Genomic DNA, 27,655 nt, shown 5'->3' with positions numbered 1-27,655 from the left:
CCCTGTATGTAAGTTCCCTCAATAAACCCTATGTCTTGTTTGCTGACTCCGGGTCTTTTCTTCAGCCCCTCGAGCATGGTGCCATCCCTACTGAAGTCAGCAGGCCTTCAGCATGAATGTGTCTAACCCCTGCCATGTCTAGCCCTGTCCCTGCCACTGCAGGATGCCTTAGACACCAAGGAAGCTTGCATGGTGCCTCTTGGGCCTGATCAGCTACCTTTCATCCCTTCTTTAGCCTCAGCCTCCTCTGACAAATGGCAGTATTGGACTAGCTCAGCTGGTTTTTAGGAACAGAACCCTTTTCCCAACTGAAATCTTATTCTTTAGATTTAGTCTTTAGACAGGTATAAAAACACAAAATAGTAGAACTACTTGGACTGAAGTGTGTGTGTGTGTGTGTGTGTGTGTGTAGAGGGGTGGAAGGCCCTTAGCCCTGCTCGGTGATGCCCCTCCTCCTCCTCCCTGTGGTGGTACCCTTGGGGTTCTGGGGGTTCAATTCGAAAAACCACTCAAGCAGATTGCCCCAACAGGGCCTCAAGCCTCGTCGATGTTAAAGGAAGCTCTATGTGCAGACCTGGTGGTCTGGGGGAGCCCTTCCTCAGCCCTCTGGCGCCAGGACCTGGCTTTGTACAGACAGGTGCAAGGGCCCGTGGTGCTGTCCAACCTCTGGACATGTCTTTAACCCTCTATGGGCCAATCCCTCCATCAGTGAGATACAGCAGGGTCTAGACGCTGTGCCTGCAAAGCGGAGGCACTGGGCACTAGGAGGCCTGCGCACCTCAGAACTCACAGATGCTGCCACGGAGACACAAAGTCCCAGGGAAATGGAGGCCTCCTGGCTGGGCAAATCCCTATAGACCAGCCCTAAGTCCTGGGTTTTAAGGACCATTGCCACCTCACACTCCTGTCCTCCATCCCTGACTATTCTCCCAAAGAAGAACATGGAAGTTAACGACTGGGAGACAGTGGACATCACAGGCTTACAGACTCTTAGCCAAAATTGCAGCCATTTAGAAATGTGGATTTGGGGAGTCATAGACCATTCGAGGCACAGACTTTTAGCATAATGTAAGTACTTGAGAAGCCCTATTAGGAACACAGACTTTAAAACCATATAATTTTAGAATCCCAACCTCTCAGACATATTCCAGAAATAACAGACAAACAGACTCCTAGTCTCTATGGTCACAGAGTCCGGTGGTGCTCAGAGCCTGGAGAGGGACAGGGGTCCTCATGGCACAGGCTTGCCTGCCAGGAAGTAGCTCTCTGGGCCCCTCTGAGCCCCTGACCCAGTCCCAAGGGCAGGTTGTCAGAAAGACCAGAGGGCATGGCAGGCACAGGAGAGTTGCTGGCTGAATGGCAGCACCACTACCACAGGGACAGATGGGGACGAAGAATCTGTCAGGGAGCCCTCAAGAGACCATCTTTACCCCACAGACCCTGCAGAGCCATCTGCCAGGAGTCCTTGGGCCTAGCAGGACCTTGGGGACTGGCTGATTGTAGACAGGAAGACTGAGGCCTAGAGGGAGGTGAGGCCTGTCCTGGGTCACTCCTATGAGGGTCTCTTGGTAGCACCTGAGCTCTGAGGCCACAGATACAGCGACAGAGCCAAAGGCAAGAAAGTAGGGCTCCTGTCCCCTCCCATTCCCTGCATGGCCTCCCCCAATCCCATGTCCTGCTCTTCTCTGTGGGGACTGCTATTGCCCCCTGCCCCCCAGGCAGAGAATCCCATAATCATGGCCATGGGAGAAATCTAAGCTGTCATTTGTCATCCCCTGTCTCTCTGCATCTGGCCTTCCTTCACCTTCTCAGACCTCCTTGGGGCAGGGGCTGTGGAATGCACCCCTCTTTTCCCCTGTGAAAATGCTCACATATTTCTCCAGAGACGTGAGTCATTTAGAGGAGATGGCCTTGAACCTGTCAGAGCCGACAGACCTTGTCTGATCTGCTGCCCATTAGACAGATAGAGACACTGAGGCCAGAAACATTCTCGGGGGCACATAATTCTTGTATTACATACTGCCAATCTCCCGGATACCTTTAAAAACAGCATTTACTTCTAAGAGGGTATTTAGGGGACCCCTGAGCCCTGAGCCTGGGAGGGGACGCCTGGTGAGATTTCAGAGTTAGCTCTGCCCTTCACTTTCTCCTCTTGCCCATTCTCTCGCCCGGCAGAAGATACACATCCCATGTCTGGGGGCCTGGACTTTCTGGCAGCCAATTCAGCCTCATTGGGCCTTTGCTCCTGGTTTATTCAACTCCTCATTGGTGGCCCTCCTGGGCCAGGCCAACCGGCGTTACTGCAAGCAGACCCGGCCAAGGCAGCCTCAGGGAGGTGGAGGAACAATTCCTCCCACATCAATATTTATTGCCTGAGAGCTGCTGGAAGCAGATCATCATGTTCTCAGCCCTTGTTTCTTTTTAAAGAACCTCTCACCCCCTTCCCTCCCCACTCCCCATCCCCAGTGTGCTGACAGAATGAATCCAGACAGCCAGACAGGTTCACAGCTGGGGAGCCAGGGTTTCAAAGCATCATAGAGACACAGCTCTTAAAATCTGAGTCTCTGAATCACAGCAGCTCCGACTCAAGGACTCGTGCATTCTCAGAATCTGAGGCGCACAGGATATTGCTCCAGGAACCTAACCTCAGCATCTTACACAGCAGCACAGAATGGGGAAGTGGCTTGCTGCTCAAGGTCACATGACTGGCATGTGACAGAGCCCAGCGTGGTCTCCCACCCCTAAACTTTGCTTCTGTCACCTATCCCACCTGTGGCTCAACTGGCATTCTTCTCTGTTCAAATTTAGGACTCAATTTGGAGATCATCTGTAACCAGCAATATAGGCTCTCTCTCTTTCCTTTATAAACATCACTCCACCTTTAAGTTCTAGGAATTTCATCTTCTCGAAACTTTGGCCTGAACTAGGCAGAATCAGAAAGGCCCATCTGTAGTTCCAAACTGTCTTCTTCCCCTGAAACTGCTCACTCCCTGGCAGCTGCTTCCCCCTGCCTCTGAGACAGCTGCACCCAATCCCAGCATCAGCCCAACTCATCACTGTCTTGGGGACATCCCATAGCAGGGCAGCTATGTGCAGTCCCCAACCTGGGTAGCTCCCAGATGCACCTCTATCCCCTCACTGCCAATGCACGGCTTCCACCTGGCCTGGACCACCATCAGAGCTGTCTCATTTCTCTCCCCGCCCCCACCCTCTCCAAACATATTCAAATGCATCAACCTGCCACAGAAATGCTCTTGCAGCAAAAACATTCAACAGGATTTTTATAAATTGTCCCTTTGAAATTAGAATTACTTAGCAACAAGTAAGTTACTTAATTTATGATTGTCTATGATTTCTCAACAGCCACCTCCCATACTTGAAAAGGAGGAAATCTAAGGCACAAATTTTCAGAATGTAATGAAATGTGTATAAGTATTAAAAAAATTAATGAACTTGACATTACTGGCTTGTAATTAAACTTTTAGGCCTGGCACGGTGGCTCACTCCTGTAATCCCAGCACTTTGGGAGGCTGAGGCGGGCAGATCACCTGAGGTTAGGGGTTCGAGACCAGCCTGGCCAACATGGTGAAACGCCATCTCTACTAAAAATACAAAATTAGCCAGGCATGGTGGCACACACCTGTAATCCCAGCTATTTGGGAGGCTGAGGCGGAAGAATCGCTTGAACCTGGGAGTTGGAGGTTGTGGTGAGCCGAGATCTAGCCTGGGCAATAGGGTAAGACTCTGTCTCAAAAAATAAAAATAAATAAATAAACTTTAAAAATTGTTTCTATTTTGTCATTTTCTTTTTAATTTGAAGCCAATTTGTTGTTTTTCAGGCCTCGTGTTTTTGTGGGTATCTGAAAAACTTGGAAGTCCCTGGCCCAGAATGGCTATCCTGCCTGGTGGCTCACATGATCCTGTCCTCTCCTACCAGTTTTGTGACCCTGGGCAAATCCCTCCACTGGGCTGGGCCTCTGTGTCCGCTTCTGAGGAGAGACCCACCTGCCCCAAGAGCAGAGGAGGAGGATTCTAGATACCCCTGGAGCATCACACCGGTTGTGACTTCTCCGTGAGTCTGTGTCCTCCCTAGACTGTGCCCGCTGGAAGGGTGGAGGCCACAGACTGATCTTCAGATCCAGCCTGGGGCCTGCACTCCATGCATGTTTGTTCCCTTCACTGTCCCCGAAAGGGCCAGGTTTATTTCTACAGCCAAACCCTTCATGCAGGGTGCTTCTGTGCCTAGAATCTCTGTTCCTCTCTCCTTTCTGTGCTTCCACAAATCCTTCAAAGTCCAGCTGAAATCCCTTCTCTTCAGGGAAGTCTTCCCAGACGATCCTACCCACCCTCCCAATTCTTAACATTCCTGTGGCACATTCAGAATTTACGAAAACTTTAAGTGATGAGCACAGAGGCCATATTGTAGTGGTTAGTATGAGGGGCATGGGCTCAGAAAGGTGCGGGTTCTCATCCCAGTGCTGCCTTGCTTGCTGGCTTTGTGATCTTGGGTAAGTCACTTTCCAACACTGGCTCTGGGTCTCCTCAGCTGTGGAGACAGCAGGTGATATTCACTGTGCAAGGCTGTCAGAAAGATGTGATGGAGCCCAGGCAGAAAGTATAGTGCCCAGTGGGGATGCAGTGTAATTTTTTTTTTTTTTTTGAGACGGAGTCTTGCTTTGTCGCCCAGGCTGGAGTGCAGTGGTGCAATCTCGGCTCACTGCAACCTCCACCTCCCGGGTTCAAGCGATTCTTCTGCCTCAGCCTCCTGAGTAGCTGGGACTACAGGCGCCCACCACCATGCCCGGCTAGCTTTTTGTATTTTTAGTAGAGACGGGGTTTCACCATGTTAGCCAGGATGGTCTCGATCTCCTGACCTCGTGATCCGACCGCCTCGGCCTCCCAAAGTGCTGGAACTACAGATGTGAGCCACCACGCCCAGCCGAAGTGTAATGTTACAAAAGAGAACAAGTGGGTGGTGCTGGAGCCTGGACCCAGTCAGGTGACATGGAGGGAGCTTACCTTCCTGGCAGGTGAGTCTGTGACTGCTAAGACCTTTCGCCGAAACTGAAGCTCACGTTTTTCCTTGGGCATTTCCTTGGGGAAGAAGAAGTAGGGGATGGCAGCCAGGGCCACTGCACCGGCAGCGATGAGGAAACCCAGCCACCAGGCACCCACCCATCGGGGGTCCTTTATGGTCAGGCTGATACCACCTGGAAGAGAAGAGCATGGTGACATTAGGGTCAGGATGATAGGCTGTCACTTCTAAGCCGCCATCCTGGGACTGGCCTCTGAGACATGAGGTGGCCCAGGCTGGGAGTCAGGAGACCTGAGTTCCAGTCTGCTCTGCCAGGTGTGTCCTGTGTGACCCTGGGCAAGTCCTTGGCCCTTTCCGAGCCTTGGCTTCTTCAACTACCAAGGCAGTATAGTGCAGTGGTCAAGGCCATGGACTCTAGAGGTGGACTGCTGGGTCTGAATTCCATTACTAACTCATAACCTTGGGCAACCTACACAACCTCTTTGTGCCTCAGTTTTTGTCCTTTGTGAAATATAGATATTAGTAGCTTCCAAATCATAGGACTGTTGTGAAAATTAACGAAATAGATGTGAAGCACTTAGAAGAGTGTGTGCCATATAGGTACCTGCTCCTCTTCCTCCTCCTCTTCCTCCTTCTCATTACTATTGTGATTATTATTCTTAAATGAATGTTTAGGATTACTGTTGTGTTTCTCAGACCTTCATGATGATTAATATCCCCAGGGATGTTTGTCAAAAATACCTGGCCTTACTGAAGACCCACTTAGAATGACCACAGAGTGGGGTGGGAAGGTGACCAAGGAACCTGTACCTTTAACAAGTTCCCCAGATGATTTTGATCCCCAACTAGGTTTAATTGGGACTAGATTATCCCAGGTGTACCTCCTGGCTGGAACACACAAAGCTCCCGTCATACTTCTTAATCACAAGGCTGAGTTGTGTACATTTTCCTTCAATTTCCACAGCATCCAAAAATGCTTCATAAAAATACAAATGAGCTGGGTGCAGTGGCTCAAGCCTGTAATCCCAGTACTTTGGGAAACTGAGGTGGAAGACTCATTAGAGGCCAGGAGTTCGAGACCACCCTGAGCAACATAGTGAGGCCCTGTCTCTACAAATAAATTAAAAAGTTACCCAGGTGTGATGGTGCACACCTGTAGTCTCAGCTACTCAAGAGCCTGAGGTGGGAAGATTGCTTGAGCCCAGGCATCCAAGGCTGCAGTAAGCTAGGATTGTGCCACTGCATGAGGGGCAGAGTGAGACCCTGTCTCAAAACAAAAACAAGAAAAACCAAATGCTCCTTGATGTACCAACCCCACATACAGAGCTGGTTCCCCTGGTGCTTGATCCTAAGCTCCTCCCAGGCAGGGACCAGAAGACTCAGTTGGCACTTAGCAAACGCACCTGTAAAGCCGGGGATGGGTTTGGCTTTTGCACTGATTAGACTTGATTCTCTCCTTACTTGTTATCTCCCCTGCCTCCATGTCAGGCTGGTGAGAGCTCACACATGCACTTCTCCAACCCGTCCGCTTCTCTCTTATCAGTCTGTGCCTGCAGCTGGCATGATCTGCCCACCCCGTGAAATCCCCCATGGAGAAGGGAGTTTCGAGGTGGCAGGTCGGTCCACAGAAATGTCACATCTGCCTGTGGAGATACCCCGTCTGCCTGGACAATGTCAACAGAGTCAGAAAACACACCCCCTTGCATGGAGCTGAGGTGTGTCCGGGAAATCTAGGGAACCCCTGACTCCCAGGACTTTTCTTTCAGGGGAGGGAGGGGTCGCAGCCAGAGCCCACACTCTGGACCCAGCCTTCCAGAAGGAGAGTGGGCGGGGTGGGGCTGTCCCTGGTGGCTGCTGTTCAGAGCTGCGCAGATCTGTTCTGGCTGGAGGCGCTTGTGGGCAAAAGCTGGGGAACGAGAAGCAGCGTCTGCATGTCCATTCAGCCACACACACGTCACCTGAGGCTCCCAGGACCTGGCAGAAAGTCTGCAGGTGAGAATGGCAGGAGGCACATCTGGAGCTGCTTGGTGTGACGAGTTGGGAGCTGGGATGCCACAGTGACGTGCTCTAACAGGAGTACGCTACTGCTCTCCAAGGACTCCAGAACCCTGGAACCCCCAACACCCCTCCCTCCTGGCCACCTTCAGACCAAGCGTCAGTCCAACTCCTTGGCCCACTCTGACCACTGCCTGGACCAGAAACTACTCTTTCCCAAATGGTGCCCCTGGCAGTTTCCTAGACTCTGAGCTGGTCAGAACTAGAAGGGTTCTTAGAGGTCACAGTAAATGTCCCATCTGAGAGAGGCCCAGGGTAATACTTTGAGTCACCAAGTTCTGCTCCAAAAGTTCTCTCCAGTGTGCACTGTCCTCTCTGTTTAACTCAAGTCTTGTTTCCCCCTAAAAACAGGGGCTCCCTACAGGCAAGAAAGTACGCTCTTCCACCTGCCCCACAGCATGTGTGAGCAGGGGGCTGAGGGCCTGTTGAAGGTGGGGTATGGAACAAGGCGAAGACTCCCAGTAATAGTAGTGATGGCAACCACGGTTCCTAATTTGACGGCACTTTACAGTTTATCTCCACCAACTCACTGGACTCTGATCACAGCTTTAGGAGACAGACAGGACAGAGATTATCTCACAGATGAGAAAGCTGAGGTTCAGAGAGGCTAAGAGACTTGCCCAAGGTCAGTGGTGCTGCTAGGATTTGAACCGAGGTCCCCTGGCTCAATGTCTCCTATGAGAGTGGCAGTCAGTTAGTTAGGGTCTAGCAAACATGTGCTCCTGAGGCTCACCTTCTGGCATCTGGTTAATGTCCACATAAAGGCGCAGCATGAGGCTGCCCAGCCCAAAGGCCAGGCCTGGCCCCATCATGGTCACTGCAAACAGGATCCCTACAACACAAAGCCTGAGTTAGGATCCTCTGGCCCTGGCTTCCCTCTGCAGACCAGTGCTTGCCCAGTCTCTGATGGGCAAGAACACTCTGTCTCCCCTGGTCAGGGATGGGGAACTCTCCAGGGCTTCCCTGGACCTTTACTGGCCAGATGGGGCAGGGGGCAGGGATTCCATCTCCAGCCCCAACCCTGGTTCTCTCTTCCTCCTAGTTGAGCCTGGCCTGACCCTCAGAGGCCAAGGGATGGCACTAGTCCTCACCGAGGTAGAGGGGCGAGTTGCTGTTGTGGGCAAAGTCATCGATGTAGGAGATGCCAAAGGGCTGAATGGGCACCCCGCCCACGCCCAGCAGGGTCTGTGCCACGAACATGATCCCCACCACACTCAGATGCTGGGTTTCTGTGTAGCTTGAGCAGTTGCCATTGGAGGGGGCCGAGGCTGGGGCCGAGGTTGTGGGCAGGCACAGGGAAGCCTTGAAGTCCTGTGGCATATCCTCTGAGAGACGACAATGAAAAAATATTATAACAATAGCTAAGACTTAAATAGCGCTTACCCCGGGGGAAGGTATACACTAAGTGCTGTGTATAAAAATAATTTGAGCCCCACAACAAACCTCAAGGGTGAGTGCTCTCATTTTGCCTGTTTCATAGGTGAGGAAACTGATGCTTAGACAGCAACTAGTAAGGTGACAGGGCCAGAATTGGAACTCAGGAGGTCTGGCTTCAGAGTCCATGCTCTTAAACTGCTCTACACCACCTTTCTGAGCTGAGGCATTTGCAAGTGCCATAGCAACGGTGGCCCCTGGGTGGGGCGGGGTGGTCAAAGGTGGTGTAGTTTGAACTGGGTCCAGAAGAATAAACACAATTTTCCAGAAAAAGAGGGAGGGGAGGGGTGTTCCAGGGAGAGGTCACAGTACAGGCAAAACCCAGGGACTTGAAGGGGCACCGTGCCGGGAGAATGAGAAGCTCAGAATGGCTAGATCACAAAGTATGAGGGCAAGGCCAGGGCTGAAGGCACGGTGGAACAGGGTGGGGCAGCTGGGGCTGGATTGTGGAGGGCCCTGGGGCCCTTGGCATTCACTTTGGGGGAGGGTTCAGTGTCAGCTTGGGACGCAGATGCAGAGTACAGAAAAGAATTTCTTAATTTAGTACCTGACATTTGTTCCCTGGAGCTCACCAATATTTGGTGAGCAAACTTGAGGAGACCCTCACACTATTATTATCCCAAATGTGGCTGTAGAAGCAGCCTTCTCTCTGCGGCCCTCCATTTATGGAGCTGGGACTCTGAGCTGTGTCAACCCAGCACGGAGAGCCCCTCCCTTGGGCTGCAAAGAGCCATGTGAACCAAGGTCAAGAACGTGAAAGAAGCCTTCCACGGAGGCTGCCTGGGACTTGCTGTGTGACTTTGACAGAGGCCCTTACCCACTCTGGGCCTTGGTTTCTTCATCTTTCAAATGAAAGAAAGAACAAAATTTGGCCAGGCGCTGTGGCTCATGCCTGTAATCCCAGCACTTTGGGAGGCCGAGCAGGGTGGATCACCTGAGATCAGGAGTTTGAGACCAGGCTGGCCAACATGGAGAAACCCCATCCCTACTAAAATACAAAAATTAGCCGGGAGTGGTGGCACATGCCTGTAATCCCAGCTACTCAGGAGGCTGAGGCAGGAGAATTGCTTGAACCTGGGAGGCAGGGGTTGCAGTGAGCCAAGTTCAAACCACTGCACTCCAGCCTAGGTGACAGAGTGATACTCCATCTCAAAAAAGAAAGAAAGAAAGAAAGAAAGAAAGAAAGAAAGAAAGAAAGAAAGAAAGAAAGAAAGAAAGAAAGAAAGAAAGAAAGAAAAAAGTTCTCCAGATAAGGAATTCAGAAGTGGAAGAATTCGGCAGTTCAGAACAACAGCTAAGGCAGGGCTACCTGGGTGTGTCCTTGGGGCAGTTCCTCCCCTCTCTGAGCCTTGGTTTCCTCACTTGTGAGGAAGTAATGATAATCCCTGCCTCCTGGAGTCGTGAACATTAAGAGTGGTGGGTGGTGAGTGTGCCTGGGCATGGGGCCTACTAGACGTTAGATGCAACAATTATTAGAGAGGTCATGTCTGCCTTCCCCATCCCTGTGTCCCCAGTGCCCTGCAGAGGGCCTGGCACAGAACACAACTTCATCAGTACTGGATGAAGAGTAAGTGAATGGAATAGCCTGGAGAGTCAGAACAGGAGGGGAGTTTGGAGATCCCCGAGTCTCTCCCATTCTTTGGGCTGATGTAAAGACGGAGGCTCAGACAGAAGGGCTTTGCTTGCGGATTCAGGGGCACCTATTGCAGAGGGGTTTGTATGGTAGTAAGGATGAAGAACATGCATGACCTTGCACAGAAAAAGTGAAAATGTAAAGTGAAAATTCTGTACAAAGAAATGTGAGGAAGTATTATTTTCTGGTATTCCAAGCAGTTCTCTTGACAAGTTTCCACGCAGGCCTAGAGAACGACTCTGCATTCTTCATGCACGCGCTGAGCTTTCCCATTTTCCTGCCTCTGCACCCATGCCCTCCCCTCCACCTGCAACTCCCACCTTCTCTCTAAGCTGCAGCTCAAGTGCCACCTCCTCTAGCCCCTCCAGCTCCCTCCAGTTGCCAAGGTCCTTCCCCTATTCAGGGCTCTAATGGCCTCCTCTGGCCACCTCCCAAGGTGCTGGGCTCTATACCTTGTAGCAGAGTTGCCCGTGCTCACGCCAACCCTGCGCCCCACTGGGTCACGTCTGCTTCATCTTCTCTCCCCTATCCCTGGCCTCTGGTCTGGTACAGAGTGGGACTTCAGAGGTGTGAGCTGGTGGGAGGAGGAGGGAGGAAACCTGCTCTCTGACAGTCTTATTCCCCTAGAAAGGCTTCCTCCATGCCAGGCTGGGGTGTGGGCTCCTCCCACTCCTGTGCTTCCCTCCTCACACAATTGTTTTTTGTTTTATCTGTCTCCTCTCCCAGGCTGGGAGCTCCCTGGAGTAAAAAGGACTGATTCCCCTGAGAGGCTCAGGCACGAAGTAGGCAGCATTAAGAGTTTGTTGCGTGTCCCATTGGATGGATGAATAGATAAATAGATGGATGAGTAGTAGGTGGATGGATCGATGGGTGGATAGATGATGGATGAATGGGTGGATGGACAGATGGGTGAGTGGGTGGGTGGGTGAGTGGGTAGGAGAGGGAAGGAATAAAGTGAATGATCAGGTTGTTAGGGTCATTCTGTAAGAGACATCCATTTGTCAAGTAGGGCCTCAACAAAATCCCACTGGGCTGAACATGGCTTCACCATTCCTGTCCAGAATTCTTTCATTTTTTAAATTTGTTCATTCACTCATTCATTCTTTCTTTTCCCAATGTCTTTTATGAGGATTAAATGCTTTCTTTTCCCAATGTCTTTTATGAGGATTAAATGCGTGACTACACATTAAGTGCTTAGAGCAGTGTCTGGTGCATAGTAAGTAGTGTATGACACTATTATTATTACACACGCAATTCCGGAGGGTCTACTGCATGCCAGGCCCTCAAAGTAGGCTGTGTTGTAAATTCACCCCCACCTAAAAAAACCCACAGTGACATACAAGCAGGCCCTCACCCCTATGCGCAGGGCCTACTTCCTACCCCACTCCCCAGGTCTGCCAGAGACCCACCTGGGCTGGGGCTTGGGGAGCCGGGTTGGTGGGGGACTAGCAGCTGTCCTGGGGTGTTGAGGTTTTGGGGTGTATCCTGCCGGATGAATGCCTGTGGGGTGGGCCCCAGCGCAAAGCAATGCAGAGGCTAACGTCCCACTCCTGCCCAGCCCCTGCTGCTCTTACCAGGGCTGGTGCTGTCGTAGCGGTATGGCTCCGAGATGAAGTGCGGGAGAGTCATGAGCAGGCCCGCCAGGGCCACAAGGATAGCCCCATAGCCAATCATTCGGGGTCGGTGCACCCGGCTGCCAAAATAGCTCACAAACACAATCAAGGCTGTGTTCCCCACCTGCAAAAGGACGAGGTGACCCATTAAGGTGGAACAGTTCCCAGGGCTGGGGGCCTGCACTATCCTTGTCTCTATGTCTAACTTCCGTATGCCCATCTGAATAATGGACTGAACAAAAATCATCTGGGTCCCTCTCCTGGGTCCCCCTCGGAAGGGCCGCACGGCCCCCTTAGGGGAGAGAAATGAGGGCAGAGTGGAGAAAGCTAGGAGTTCAATTCCATTTTTGAACACAGATTGGACCCCATGTTAGAACATGGGGAAGGATGGGCCATCAAATGAAGGGTTTCGAGTTTCAGGAATGTCATAAACAAAGTCTAAAGCCAGGTCGAGGCTTGAATTTTTTTTTTTTTTTTTTTTTTTTGAGACGGAATTTCTCTCATCGCCCTGGCTGGAGTGCAATGGTGTGATCTCAGCTCACTGCAACCTCTTCCTCCCAGGTTCGAGCAATTCTCCTGCCTCAGCCTCCCAAGTAGCTGAGATTACAGGCATGCGCCACCATGCTCAGCTAATTTTTGCATTTTTAGTAGAGACGGGGTTTCACCATGTCGGCCAGGCAGGTCTCAAACTCCTGACCTCAAGTGATCCACCCACCTCAGCCTCCCAAAGTGCTGGGATTACAGGCATGAGCCACCGTGCCTGGCCCAAGGCTTGACCTTTTGAGCCTTAGGATCACAATCCTAGGATGTGAGTTCAGGAGGTGACTTCAGTGCATGCAGGGCAGGGACAGTCTCTGCCACCATGAGCAGGGAGTGCATTGGCTCTGCTGCTTATTGATTGGTGACCTTGGGTGAGTCCCAGACACTCCTCGCTGGGGGAGTGGAGCAGTATCAGCAGGGGAGCCAGGGGATGGCTGACCCTGGAAAGGACAGCCATACTCCATAGTGGCCGTATCCATAGATAGGGCCCTGAGGCCCAGAGACAGGGGAGTGACTTGCCCAAACTCCCAGAGCAAAGTAAGGACTTTCCCCTCCCACCTATGAGGCGGGTGCTGAGGAGGATCTGGGGACACTGCAGCTGGACGGCCTTGGGTTGTGAGAAATATGACACATTACCAAGGGGGGAGAATTTCATGGGAATCTGCCCTGGGGACAGGGGAGACAGACAACTTCCTTCAGGGTAAAAACATCTGGCGGGGGAAGGACTGAAGGACTGGGGCACAGCTGGACTCTGATCTCCAAATCCACCCAAAGCAGCTCATCTCCTCCTCCCTGTTTGGCTGCGGGCCCCACAGACCTGTGAATCCCCAGGCAGTTCTAAGGACGGACACCCTGCGCCGCGGTATCCCTCCCCCCACCATCCCAAGGCCCAGAGGTTCTGCTCTTGATGCGATTTAAGCCTCTCTCACTACTGTTGAAGTGGCTTTCTTTGATTCCTTCCTGGGACAGGCAATAGTTGGGTGCCTGAAAAGGTAAAGGACACAAAGTGGGAGTGGGTGGATATGGGGACCCTGGCTAGCTCCGAAATATTCCAGGACCCGACCCATTAGAGGTTCCCAAGGGGAGACAGCCAAGTCCAAGTCCTAGAAGACAGCTGCAAACGCTCTGAGGTTTCAGGCAGGCGCTGGGACAGGGGTTGCCTGAGGGCACTGGGAGGGGAAGGCCTTAAGGTGGGGTAGTGAGAGGGGAGGCTGGTGGAAGGTGCGGTGCAAGCCTCCCTCAGTGTCCACCCCTGTGGCTGGGTGGGGCCTGTACCTCGTTGAAGGAGGCCAGCAGCCCCGACGTCTGGCTGGAGAGGCCGAAGCGCTTCTCCACTGTGGAGATGGAGCTCTTTAGGTAGCCGGAGATCATGAGCTGCGCCAGCTGCAGCAGGCTGTGGCACAGAACGAACAGCTGTGGGGGGACCCGGAGGCAGGCAGAGGTGGGCGGTGCAGGGGGAGACAAAGAGGCAGAAGGAGGCAGAGGGAGCAGCAAGGAGTAGAGATGGGGAAACAGAGTCACAGAAAGAGACAGAGGGCGGGAGAGTAACCAACAGAAGAGAGACAGAGAGAGACCAAAGGAGACAGGGAGAGGAGGAGGGAGGGGAGAGAAAGAGAGAAAGGGAAGAAAGGCCAGAGGAGGTAGGGGGCAGAGAGAGATGGTTACTGGTGTAACTCACAGCTTCTCACACAGGACTAAAAACTAGAAAAGCTATCCTGGGTACACTCCAGGAGCCTGGGGGCTATTGAAGAGCCACAAGACCGAGAGTAGGGTCTTCCCATGGCCAGGAATGGTGAGAGCCCCTCTGACTCTCAGAGCCCCCCTTGGCTGGGCTGGACTTTCCTCCCAGTTCCACCATCCTGCCCCTCTCTCAGAGAAGCTATCTCAGATTCACCCAGATCCTTCTCCATCCCACCCCCACTAGTCCTCTCCCAGAGTGGCACTGTGAGGCCACCTGCACACACTGAACCCCACCCCAAACATCCCAGCCTGCCTGGAGTCTCCTCCTGAAACTCTAAGAGAATTCCTAAGAGAAGAAAAACTTCAAAGGATTAAAAAATAGAGTATTTATGACAGAGCTTAATATATTCACTCTGTTCTGAGTCTCAGTTTCCTCATCTGTACAATGAGGACAACAGCCCGAGTCCCCAGGGATATTGTGAGAACTAAATAAGATCACGTGTGAGTGGCACCTGGCACAGCGCCTGGCACCCAGTGGGCTCCAGTGGACATTGGATGTTCACAGCTGCCCTTGATGGAGCTAGGACTCCCAGTATCCACATAGGTTCGGGATCCCCAGGGCACTTCTCTGTTTCTCTGGGAAAGTGGGAAACAAGGGGTGCCTCATCCTGTACTACTCCAAGAACACCCCTTTCCTCTCTGGGAGGAGCGAACATATACTGGCCACCTTCCATGTGCCCGAAACCCAGCTGAGTGCTTTCGCAGATCATCCCTTTGATCCTCACAGCCACATATTCTATAGATGAGGAAACCGAGGCTCAGAGAAAGTCTTCCTTGGCATTACACCGCCAGCACGTGGCAGAGCCTGCTCTTCTAGACTCGGAGGCCCCTGCCAGGCCCTGAGAGGTACCTTGATGTTATGGAACACACTTGGTCGCACATCCTGAGGGTCTGGGCTGGCTTTGCCTCCAGGTGTGTTTTCTGTGCCCATTGTGGCTTTGGTTTCCTTGTCTGGTACCTGGGGTACCTCACCCGCTGGCCCTGAGGGACAGAAAACCAGGGAAAGAGAATAGATAGAATCCCCAAGAATGGCCCTGACCTGATTAGATAGCCCTAGACCTCAGAACCAAGGTCTTTCAGGAAGAAGAGTTCTTAGTGGTTGATGAGAATCTGAGAATCAAAACACCTTCAGCCTTCCTCATTCTTAGGTCACAGTTCTGGAAGGGACTTTCCTAAAAGGGTGTGTATCCCTGTGCCCCTACTGATCAAATACCTACTGGGTACCTATTTCACACTTCACTCTGCTCCCAGAAAAACTTCCCTTCTAGGGAGAAGCTGCTGACCTCTCTACACAACACACCTGCAGGTAGTGGCCCCAGCAGTAGGGTAAGCCGTGAAGACTCTCAGCCTGCCTTGGGTTGTGAGACATCCTGTGCTCTTGGAGACTGAGTCTGGGCCTGGGACTGTCTGGCTCAGTCTAGGATCAGAGATCTGGGGCAGGTGCAGGGTCAAGGCTAGGTGCATAGTCAGGGAATAAAGGCTTTTCTGGGGTGTATTGGAGTAGATTTCAACCCCTGCACAGGGAACCCCTGTGCATGTCATCACAGAGCTAACCAGCCAATCCCCAAATCACACCATCAGACCATGTTGCTGGTCAGGGCAGAAAGGGCCCTCTGAGCTCGTCTCATTTAACACCCTTGTGGACAGAGGCCCATGGGGTGATAATTGAGGACACAGAGCTGTCTTGGACCCTTGGCCTCCCTTATGCATGTTGGCTTTCCTCACATGGTAACTATGGTAACCATCAGTATCTCACTCACTGCAATGAGAAGAAAGCTGAGCCCCTTCAGAGGCATCTCCCAGGGTCTCCTGAGCTCACTCTCAGTGGGGAGCCCGGAAGTCCAACCTTGAGACTCCACCCCTCTATTTAGACTGAAACCACCTGCTCCTCCTGGCAGCCCAGGCCTCCCTGGTCTTCCTCCCCTTCTGCGGCTCCACTTCCTGCCGGAAGCCTCCATTGTTTCATGTCCCTCTCACCACCGGCAGGAGTTTCCTTTCACTCAGCATGCTTTCTGGAGCCTGAAAATTGACCTCAGGATTCCTCTGATCTGGGGGACTCTCACTCTATCTCCAGGGCTAAAGACAAACTCAGGGAGGGGGCTATGGAGGCCCTGAACCACCACAGGTGAAGTTTTTGTGCTCCTCTTACAAGGTACCTGGGAGCCTGAGGATTTTTAAAATTGAGATGTAATTCATAGCTATAAAATCCACCCTTTTAAAAGTGCACAATCCAGTGGGTTTTAGTACATTTACAAAGCCGTACAACTATCTCCACTATCTAATTCCAGAATATTTTCATTCACTCATAAGAAGTCCCGTACCCATCTGTAGTCACCCTCCATTCCTCCCTCTTCCCTGGCAAACACTCATCTACTTTTTGTCTCTATGAATCTGCCTATATTCTGAACATTTCATATAAATGAAATCACACAATATGTGGCCTTTTGTGACTGGCTTCTTTCACTTAGCATAATGTTTTCAAGTCTTAGGTATTAGAAGCATTCATGTACAAATTTGTATGTAGACATACATTTTCAATTCTCTTGGGTGTACACCTAGGAGCGGAATTGCTGGGTCATATGTTCATATACAATAATGCTATGTTTAACTATGTGAGGAACTGCCAAACCATTTTCCACAGTGGCAACACCATTTTACACTCCCTCCAGCAATGTCCCAATTTCTCTACATCTTTGCTAATACTTTGATTGTCTGCCTTTTCAATTATAGCCATCCTCATAGGGTAGAGGTGGTATCTCAGTGTGGTTTTGGTTTGCATTTTTCTAATGACTAATGATATTGAGCATCTTTTCATGTGCCTACTGCCATTTGTATATCTTGCTTTGGAGAAATGTCTATACAAACAGGTTGAGGAATTTGGCTGAGGAAATGGAAGTGCGTGTGGCTAGGGAGGAGTCCCTCTGCGGGGCATAAACACTCAGAGGAAGCAAGGAACTGTTGAAACAAAACTGACACCTGACGAGGAGACGGGAAATTGGCCTAGGGAAGAGGAGTGTCATGGGACACTCAGTGGGAGTCACTTTAAAGGCAAGGAGGAAATAAGGCAGTTCAAAGCAAAGGCTCCCAGAGGAGGTGGAGGGGACCATTTCTGAGCCTCAGCTCCTCTCACCAGCCGCAGTGGGTTTCCTGCTGTAGTCTGGGCTCCATGCCACAGGCTTTCTGTGCACTGGCCCATGAACCCTCTCCACAGCTCTGTCCCTTTGGTGTCTTATTATCTCTATGCTTCTGATAAGGACACCCAGGCTCAGAGGAACCAGCTTTGCTGGTTAGCATTGGTCCCAGGACTCAAGCCCAGGTAAGTGTTAAACTCAACATCACTCAATGCTCCTTGTACAAGTTTGACAGGGGGAAGAAGCACAGTGCTTTTCTCTGTCTTGGCCCACCCAAACCTAGCCAAGTCACTTCATAGGTAGCAGTGCCAGTCCACCAAGGGGCCAAGCCAACCAGGTGAGAGAGCGGGAGCTGAGGCTGGGAGCAGAAGTCCTTGACCTGGAGCCCCAGCTCTGAAGGAAACCCAAGGAATGGATGGGGGAGAGGGGTGGAAGCCTGTGGGCCAGCTCAGAATGTGAGGCCCCCGCCTCCAGGCCAGACCCTGGACCCTCCACTTAGCTTCCTGGGTATACTGGAGGCATCCCTGCTGTGCCCCAGCCTGTCTAGCCCCAGTTCCAGCCCCCTGGCCTCTCACCTGCCCACTCATGGAGCCTGCTCACCTGCCTCAGGTGAGGTCCCACTCCAGCCTCACCTCTGGCTCTCCCTGAAGCTTCAATCCCAGCCTCTTCTGCCAAGGCTCAAAGCCTTCCTGGGAGAACTTTATCCTTTAGAGATATGGCTGTTTGTGGAGGGCAAAGTCCACAGCCTGTGCCTCTGGGCAGGGGAGGGAAGCACTGGCCACATTCCTCCGGGTTCCGAGAGGAGCACGAGTCATGTATTGGGGGTCAGCTGGTAACTGAATGGGGCTTGTCAGGCAGGCTGTCCACCCCCTCCGAGCCTTTCCTGTGGGCTGGGGTCTCTGCTGACGCGCTGACAGCAAACCTTCGCCTCCCTGACTCAGGGCGGAACTCCCCTTGGAAGGATGGTCCAGTCCAGGACTGCGTGTCCTCCTGTGGAAGGGCACTGAGACCCTGCCCTGTGCTGTGGGGCCTTTGTCAGGGGCCACCCCTGACAGGAGGATGGGACGGCCATGGGACTGAACCTGGGCTGGGCAGGCGGTTGCCTGCGGGAATGAAGGGACCTGGGGCAGGGAGCCAGGCCCTAGTTTAAAAAACCCAGTCCCTCTCTCTCCCAGGTGGGCAGCTAAGTTTTGGGGTCCCAGGTAGGCCAGGTGGCTCCAGGGGCTAGGGACCCACAGCCCAAGCTGGCCCACAATGGGTCTGTGTGCCTGACTGTCAGTCGGTCACTTGGCTGATCACTCATGCAGGCACATCGTGTCCACCTGCTGGTAAGCCAGCCAGCCAGCGGGCTACTCTCTTTCAGGAGAGCTGTCCGTTCAGGCCGTCAGTGAGCCACCTGCCTGCAGCTCCTCATAAGACAGTCAGACAAGTTCCTGAAAGTCTGTCAGCCACAAACTTCGTTTCCCAGGTATCTGGTCAGTCAGAGACTCACCCTTCAAGGGGCTGCCCTTCATGGGTACAGTCAGCCTTCTCCACACCACCTGAGTCTGGGTGATGAGGAGCAAGGTTTCAGAGACCAGCCTGACTGCAAGGACCGCCTTCCTTTACCTGTTCTCTGTGGGAAAGGCCCAGGATTCTGCCTCCTTTGGCTGCCTCCCAGCTGCAAAGGACAGATCTCAGGGAAATGTGAGGCTGAGAATAGGCTTTAAGGCCTCAGACCTGGGTTGGAATCCCAGATGTGCTACAAGCCCACTGTGTGAGCCTGGGCACATCCCTGAGCTTTCTGAGCCTCAGTTTCCCCATTTGTAAGGTGAATATAACAGTATTTACTGATGGAATTCAGGGCACACTATTCTCCAAATATGGCACCTTGGCCACATTTGAGAAAACAGTAGAAGCAGGTCATAAAACCTAGGATAGTCACCCCACTCTGACCTTCTCCCACCTTTCACCCTGAAATAGGTCATAAGATTCTCATTTGAGAGTTGCTGTCTTTGTACCTGGAGAAAAAAAAAACAGCCTTAACTTTGTAGATGCAAGGACACAGAGAAGAATCTGAACAAACAGGCCTTGCTAGGTTCCCCTAAGTGTATCACCATTAGCTCACACACTCTTCGTGCAATACTTCCACAACTATATACTTCTTCATCAAACTTGGCATAAAAAGTCACAAGTTTTTGACATTTTAGGCTAGATGATTAAAAAATAATAAACCAGCCTGGGCAACATGGTGAAACCTCATCTGTACTACAAATGCAAAAAATTAGCCAGGTGTGGTGGTGCATGCCTGTAATCCCAGCTACTCGGGAGGCCGAGGCAAGAGGATCACTTGAGCCTGGGAGTCAGAGGTTGCAGTGAGCCGAGATCATGCCACTGCACTCCAGCCTGGGCGACAGCGTGAGACCCTGTCTCAAAAAATAAATAAATAATTAATTTAATTTAATTCAATATAATAAAAACTAAAAAGTTTAAGAATACACACGTTTTCCCATTTCTTTGGGTCTTCATTTCTGAAGGCCCCTGTGTCATGTAAAACTTATATTAAATAAATTTGGGCCAGGCGCAGTGGCTCACGCCTGTAATTCCAACACTTTGGGAGGCCGAGGTGGGAGAATTACCAAGCCCAGTAGTTCCAGAGTAGCCTGGGTGACATGGTGATACCCCATCTCTATGTAAAAATAATAATAAGTAAATTAAATTTTTAAAAGCCAAATAAATTTGTATGCTTTTCTCCTGTTAAGCTGTCTTTTGTTATAGGGACCTCAGCCACCAGCCTAGCAAAGAGTGAGGACAAGAAATCTCTTCTCCTCTATACGACCTCAAAGAGGTAAGGCCTTTGGGGCAGCTGGCCTGGCATATAGGTGGCCCTTGCTCTCTTTTCCTGATAAATATTCAAGCACATCTGAGGCAATCGGGCCCAGCTGGATCCATCCCCTTCCACACACACCTGGTCTTCCTCCAGGTAAACCCCTCCATCCTGACATCGCCATTCATCCATCTCTGGATCATCTCTCTCCCTCTCTGGGCTAGGAGGCAGTGATACAGGCTTGAAGCCCCCAGCTACCATGCAGAGACTGTAATCGCTCCTTCCTGGTGCAGAAAGCATCTCCTGAGGATGAAAGCCATCTATCCCCACATTCAGCCTGACAGCTAAAAAACCCAAACTGTACCTTACCGTCTACATTCATTCACATGATGGTATTTGCTATTTCACTGTCTTCATTAGCAATATTTTTCCTCTTCCTAGACTGTCCGTCCAAAGCAAATGGTTTGATTGTTCTTTAGAGAAACTTCCTGAAAGATGGATCAGCCCTTCAAGGGAAGAGGCTGTGGCCATCAGATTCTCAGACTCTCTCCCCACAAAATCCAAAACCATTGAATTGAGATTCTTACCCATCTCCATCTCCATCTTCATCTTGAGTAGGGATTGGGTAACATAAGGCTGAGACCTACTGAGCTGCATTCCCAAAGAGTTAGGCATTCCAGGTCACAGAATGAGATAGGAGGTCAGCACAGGGTACAGATCATAATGACCTTGCTGATAAAACAGCTTGCAGTAAAGAAGCCGGCTAAATCCCACCAATGCCAAGATGGCGATGAGAATGCCCTCTGGTTGTCCTCACCGCTACACTCCCACCAGCACCATGACAGTTTACAAATGCCATGGCAATGTCAGGAAGTTACCCTATATGGTCTAAAAGGGAGGCATGAATAATCCACCCCTTGTTTAGCATATCATCATGAAATAACCATAAAAATGGGCAATAAGCAGCCCTCGGGGCTGCTCTGCCTATGGAGTAGCCATTCTTTTATTCCTTTACTTTCCTAATAAACTTGCTTTCACTTTACAGACTCACCCTGAATTCTTTCTTGCACGAGATCCAAGAGCCCTCTCTTGGGGTCTGGATCCAGACCCCTTTCTGGTAACATCAGCAGCAGATGCTGGGCAATCCATTCCTCATGATAATGGTAGACACCTCCCTCCAGAGGTGTTGGGGTGGGAGGCAGACAACTTCAAGGCCACAAGCCCCTGCCTTGGGCCCTTCCTACCTCCTAAGTTGCTTGGGGTTCCCTGGGCCTGCAGATCCCCCTGCCAAGCTCCTGCAGCCCAGCTCATCTCTCATCTCTCCCTCCATAAAATCCCACTCCCAGGCCAATTTCTGCCGGTCACTTTCTTGCATTACTTATGTTTCCCTCTTATCTGCCTGACTAGGCAATAAACTCCCCCAGGGCAGAGGTTGTCTTGTACTCCCCCAGTCCTGGTGGATCATGTTAGTTCCCTGCTGAAAGCCTCTGGGTGAGAAGACTTTGGATTCAAATATTTGTTTTGTCATATCGTAGCTATGTGACCTAAGACATCTGATTTAGCCTCTCTAAGCCTGTTTTCTTCTTTGTAAGTGAGTGAGCAGTGTCTATCTCCCAGTGTTTTTATTAGGATTAAAGGAAAATGTCCTATGCCTGGTATACTGTGGTCCTCAACAATGGTTAGCCCCTCCCCAACTCCCAGCTCCATCTGCAAACCGTGAGTACAGGCTCAGTCCCAAGGAGGTCAAGGCTAGTGGAAGCCAGTCCCATCCCACGTACCCCCCACCCTAGTGAGCATTATTCTCTGGCTCCAATAGATTCTTGCCATTCCCCAAATTCATCATGTTCTTTTCTACCTCAAAGCCTTTGTACCAGCTGTACCCCCTCAGCCTGGAGTGTTCTTCTTCCCCAGCAAACCACTTATCTTTCAAGGCCTGGCTCACACCTGGCCTCGTGGTGGCTCACACCTGTAATCTCAGCACTTTGGGAGGCTGAAGCGGGCGGATCACCTGAGGTCAGGAGCTCGAAACCAGCCTGGCCAACATGGTGAAACTCTGTCTCTACTAAAAATACCAAAATTAGCCAGGCATGGTGGCGTGTGCCTGTAATCCCCACTACTTGGGAGGTTGAGGTATGAGAATTGCTGGAATCTGGGAGGCCGAGGGTGCAGTGAGCCGAGATTGTGCCATTGCACTCCAGCCTAGGCAACAAGAGTGAAACTCCGTCTCAATAAAAGAACAAGATTGTTGAATTGAACTAAACTAAATGAAGGGGAAGAGAAGGCTGGAGCACGGGGTCTGTGGGTGGGGACTGCGGTGGTGTGCATGAGTTGGGATGGGGGCAGCATGAGGGCCCTGAATGCTCCAGTTCCTTGTTCGGCCTGGCCCAGCATTCTGGAGGAGAGAGAGTCAAAGGCAGGAAGGGGGCATGTCTCCAGGCATTGGGCTTGGCTGTCATATTTGGGAAATTCCTCCCAGCAGGACCTTGGGTGGTCTGCTGGGAGGACAATAGCATGCTTGAGGTCCAGCTTTGTGAGACTCCAGCTGTTGTTTCTTGAAGGAGATCTGGCAGGGTTGTGGAGGGGCCAGGCAAACTTTCTGGTGGTTTCCCAGCTCAGTCAGGGACCCTGAGCTGAGACTTTCTGTTCCCAGTTGTAACCCTGGCTACCCCATCTAGACCCAGGATGACCTAAAAAAATAGCAACTAGGGCCTGGAGGGAGAGTCTCTCTATGCCTAAAACAAGGAGCCAGAGGCTCAGAGATAGGCAGCTATGGCTCAAGGCCATGCTCTGTTCCCTCCATGTGGTCCCAGCTAATCTCTCTCTCTGCTTAAATTGACCCCTTAAGGGGTCCATGTTATCCCATCTCACTCGGATCATGAAGCTCTAGTGCTCCAAACACAAAGTGACCCAAATGACCGTCTTCAGGCTGTTTTGGCACCAGAGACCCTGGGGTCAGGGCAGGCTTCCTGCAGAGCCAGCTCCCTCAGGCCTATGTTCACCAGGCACAGGCTGGGAACATTGGAGCCTTCAGTACAGATTTGTCCAGAAAGAGGGGAAGAGGAGGCCAGGAAGGGCTCTGTTACCAGTGGAGGGCTCAAGTTTGAGCCCCAGTTCTGTTGCTGAGTAGCTGCATGGCCTTGGGCAGGTAACAGAACTCCTCCTAGCTTTTATTTCCTCATTTGTTGTTGTTGTTGTTGTTTTTGAGATGGAGTCTCACTCTTGTTGCCCAGGCTGGAGTGCAATGGTGCAATCTCGGCTCACTGCAGCCTCTGCCTCCCAGGTTCAAGCAATTCTCCTGCCTCAGCCTCCAGAATAGCTGGGATTACAGGCATGTGCCACCACACACAGCTAATTTTTTGTATTTTTTTTTTTTAGTAGAGATGGGGGTGTTTCACCATGTTGGTCAGGCTGGTCTCAAACTCCTGTCCCTCATTTGGAAAATGGGCTCAGAGTGCTTTGTCATCATAAAAGTGCTGCACATGGCCAGGCGCGGTGGTTCATGCCTGTAATCCCAACACTTTGGGAGGCCGAGGCAGATGGATCACGAGGTCAGGAGTTCGAGACCAGCCTGGCCAACATGGTGAAACCCCATCTCTACTAAAAATACGTAAATTAGCTGGGCGTGGTGGTGAGTGCCTGTAATCCTAGCTACTCGGGAGGCTGAGGCAGGGGAATCGTTTGAACCTGGGAGGTAGAGGTTGCAGTGAGCCGAGATGGCGCCATTGCCCTCCAGCCTGGGTGACGGGGTGAGACTCTGTCTCAAAAAAAAAAAAAAAAAAAAGTACTGTACACATGATTGGGGTTATAATGAATGTTCCCAGGACACAGATTCTCTGGGCCACTGAAGCAGGGCCACTTCCTCCTCAGATACTTTCTATAGCTCCCAATTGCCTTTAAGACAAAGTCCATGTGCCTAACCTGGCATACAAGTTCCTTGTGACTGGGCCCCATCAGCTTCTTTGGCTTAACTTCCCAAGATGTTGCCCAGTGACCCCCGCTCCTCCAACGGTACTGGGCAGCTCACTAGCTCCACAGACATGCAGGTGTAGTCACTTTTCTAAGCAGTTGCAGTGCTATCTCCTTCCCTGGCATGCTCACCCTGTGTGGGATTGGTGGAAGGGAAGAGAAACCACAAGGGCAATGGCACGGAGAGGAAGAGCTCTGGTACCAGGCAGACCTGGGGGCTGGCCTCCACTCTGCTGTTTACTTTGGGGTGAGCTTGGACCTTGCTTGCCCCCTCTGAGCATCAGTTTCTCACCTATTGAAAAGGGGAAGGACATTTCACTGAGTTCTCTTAAAGCCAGTGATGCAGTGCTGGAATTTGAACCTGGGACTGCTGGTTCTTTCCCTCGCCCCACCTGTCTGCCCTAGAATGGCTTACATTTGAACACAGTTGGGCTGGAGAGAGGAAGAGCAACACCGGAAACAAGGAGGGATGAACCTCAAAGAGAAGGTCATCAAACAGCATATGGGAGAGGTTACCCCCAGCTGGAAGAATCTGGAACGGCTTCCTGGAGGAGTTGGCATTTGGAAGAGTTGGAAAACAGGGCAAATGTCACCAGAATGGGATGTGGGCAGGGGCTTCCTGAGCAAAGGTGAACAGGTGGGAAGATGAAATCTCTGAGTCACACTGTGTGTGTGTGAATGGCTGCCCCAGCACTGGCAGGGAAACTGCTGCCTAAGGGGTATGTGGTGAGTGGGTGGAGGGGCTCTGCCAGAGCCGGATCTGAACTTCATCCTCTCTGGTGTCTGCCCTGACTGGGACAGCTTCCCCTCTCCCTTGGGGACTCTTCCCAGGCTGCAGGCTCTGTGTCCTACCCCACCCACATTCCCACACCTCTCAGAGTAGTGTGGTGAGCCTGGCCACAGCCCAGAATGGGTCTCGGGAAGCAAGGCTAGAGATGGCACCCAATGGCCCACCAGGCAGATGCTGGGGTCAGCTTCCTGCTGTCTGTGTGGAAGGTCAGTGGGCACCTGGAGAATATTCCAGAGCTGGGCCCTGCAGGGGTCAGAAAAATAGTACTGGGGGGACTTGTGGGGAGGTGTAGTGCAGCCAAAGTCTCTAGTTAGTTCCCACACTCCCCAGCTCTCCATCCCTCCCATCCATACTGAGCCAAGGCTGATGGGGAATTTGGTTTGTCAATGGCCCATTCACACCGCCCCCCAACCATCCCACCCAAATCTGACCTCATTCTCATCTGTCCTGTGAGGTGCCCTGATAGGAGGCATCCATCCCACCCTTCCTGCCGTACTGCAGTCCCCAAGCCATGGCTGCGTTCTCCTGGAGTCCCTGCAGCTGCTCCTCAGCCGGGTCTGTCTCCATGGCCTATGAAGCTCTCCCTGCTGGGCTTCTGGGAGCAAGTGGGGCCTTGCCCAAATGGCTGTGAGGCTCACACAGCCCAGGGGAGGATCAATAGCTGGGAAAGAGGCCAAAGGTGACTGCTATAGGGCGTCTAACCTGGAGTTCTCCCAGTAGAAAGATCCTTTGTTTCTTCTACCTATACTGCCTTCCCAGAAAGTGTTGGGCCAGGTGCTCTGTTCCCAGAAACACTGCCCTCGCTACAAGGTGATTCCTTGTCACCCTGCAGGCAGAGCTTCAAGACCTTTTTCCTCCAGCCTCCTCCCCACTCTATAGTAAGAGACCTCACTGCACAGAGACCCATGCAGGTCTCTGCAGGTCACTCTCAATCTCCTGGTCTTCTGGGTGGATCTTCTGACGCTGCCTGCAGGTCTGTCTGTAGCTCTCCGTCACCTATCCCTGTCTGATTCTCTTTCCTGCTCTGTCTCCTGCCTCTTTGTCTCTCCCAGTCTCTGCTGCAGCCCTCTCTCCCGGTTTGACCTCCCTACCTTTCCCTGCATTCTCTCGCTGATACCTGTTGATATTGCGTTCTCCGACCTCCTGTGTGCCTCTTCGTTTGAGCCTGCCTGTCTGCACTGTCTGACTACACTTTTCTCTTTTTCTCTGCTCTGTCTGTCTCTATCTTTGTCTCCTTTGAGAGGGGAAACAGGGCTTGAAGAGGGGGTCAGGGGCCTGTCTTTCTGTTGTCCTCTAAGTCTTGGTCTCATCAACGAGGTTTGGCTGGGTTCCCTGGCTCCAGCTGAGTAAATCGTGTCCCTTCCTGCTCCTACAGTCATTCACTCATTCATTTAACACACCTTCACTGAACTCCGGCCATGTGCCTGGCTCTGTGCCAACAGCTGTGAGCACCCATCCCATCCACTCTGGCTCTACGGCCTCACCCTTTTCTCTGGTAACATGTCCCCCAGGCTTGCTCTCCATGGCCCTTCCTTAATTTGTTCGGACTTACCTATCCTGGGTCCCATGACTGCTGGAGTGCAGTGAGCTCCAGCCCCTAATTCAATCTCAGGACCTGGAGCTTAGCAGGGGAGAGGAAGCAAATCTTCTCAGGGGCTCCTGGAGACAGCAGCAGGTGAGCCACAGCAGGGATGCAATAACGGTGGGAGCTCCAGACACGGGGTCAGTTCTTCTTGGGCCACACAGGACATCAGACTTGTCCAGACACAGGTTAGGGAGTCTTGCTCAAACTCAGCCCCAAGTATCTCCAAGTGTTTGTCTCCCTGGGTCACTTGCTCCTTCTGTCTCTCCCTTGCCCTGGCTCCACGGTTGTATAGAAGGCTGGGTTTGTTCAAGTCCAGCCTCTCTGTGAAGAGGAAGCTGCACCCCGCCTCCCTGAGGCTCAGCCTCAGCCTGTCCTTTTCCAGCCTCTTGCCTCAGCATTTCCCTTAGGTATTTTCCCCTGCTCTGTTAGCAGCAGAGAGGTGGGGGCACAGGGGGGATGCTGATGGGTCTCCCCAAGCTCCCCAACCTTCCACATTCATCCCCCAGTCTCCTCACTGCACTCCCATTTTCCACCTGAGCCCTTCTCCTACCAAGCTCTTGTTCCCTTAACAGAACTTTTGTTGCCCTCCCTTGATAGGAGGGCCCCATAGAGAGCCCTTGTTTCCCCATCTAGCAGTTGTCCTCTTTCACTGAACCCCTGTCCCCCTCAAGCCCACGTGCCCTCTCACTAAATCCCTCATCTTCTCCCTGAGCTCCAAGGATCCACAGCAAGAAGGGGCTCTGTCCACTAAGTATCCAGTGGCAGCCTGCCTGGGTGGAGCTCATGGTAGAAGGTCCATCAATTTCAGCCATCTAGGCAAAGGAGGAGGGGAACAGAATGGAAAATATGAAATTCTCAGAGTTTCCTGGACTGAGGACTGAGGATGGAGGTTCAGGAGCCAGAGAGATCTGGGTCCCACCTCAGTTGTTATTTGCTGGTCAAGTGATCTCAGGCAAGTCCCAGCATCTCCCTGAGCGTCAATTCTCTCATCTATAAAGAAGGGACAGTAATCCCTTGCAGAGCCACTGTGAAGGTTCGGTGAAGGACAGAGAAGCCAAGCCTGCAGGCCTGGAGCTCAGAGAAGGGAGTGGCAGAGGTGGGGCTCCAAACAGGGCAGCAAGGGAAAGCAAATCCACTTTGCCTTTCCCAGCTTGCACAGCACTCTCACACACAAGGCCCCACTGGGTCCTCCCCTTGACACTGTAACATCAGGTTATTTATTCCCTGATTTTACAAATGAGGCATGGAGTCTCAGTAACTTGCCAGAGATCACCCAGCTAGTAGGTGGTGGGTGCCTTGAACCTCTAATGATAGAACCAGGCTTTTC

The 27,655-nt window shown here is 51.9% G+C and overlaps 1 protein-coding gene across 2 annotated transcripts in view; it reads right to left on the bottom strand.

Moving 5' to 3' along the window:
* SLCO2B1 (solute carrier organic anion transporter family member 2B1) overlaps positions 1-26,628 on the bottom strand; it is a 55,429-nt gene extending 28,801 nt beyond the window's left edge. The window contains exons 1-7 of one of the 2 annotated variants that reach the window (XM_003814695.6): positions 26,296-26,628; positions 14,901-15,031; positions 13,586-13,723; positions 11,732-11,894; positions 8,182-8,415; positions 7,824-7,922; positions 5,020-5,210 (exon numbers count right to left, since the gene is read on the bottom strand). In XM_003814695.6, the coding sequence (XP_003814743.1) occupies positions 5,020-5,210; positions 7,824-7,922; positions 8,182-8,415; positions 11,732-11,894; positions 13,586-13,723; positions 14,901-15,031; positions 26,296-26,311 (972 nt within the window). In that variant the 5' untranslated portion in view covers positions 26,312-26,628. The remainder of the gene's footprint in view (positions 1-5,019; positions 5,211-7,823; positions 7,923-8,181; positions 8,416-11,731; positions 11,895-13,585; positions 13,724-14,900; positions 15,032-26,295) is intronic. The other variant, XM_034933380.3, reaches the window with a different exon arrangement.
* Positions 26,629-27,655: the final 1,027 nt, after the last annotated feature.

The sequence above is a fragment of the Pan paniscus genome, chromosome 9 (assembly GCF_029289425.2).
Source record: "Pan paniscus chromosome 9, NHGRI_mPanPan1-v2.0_pri, whole genome shotgun sequence".
Classification (NCBI taxonomy): domain Eukaryota; kingdom Metazoa; phylum Chordata; class Mammalia; order Primates; family Hominidae; genus Pan; species Pan paniscus.
The sequence above is the reverse complement of the archived record's forward strand: the minus strand, read 5'-3'. Positions and strand labels throughout refer to the sequence as shown.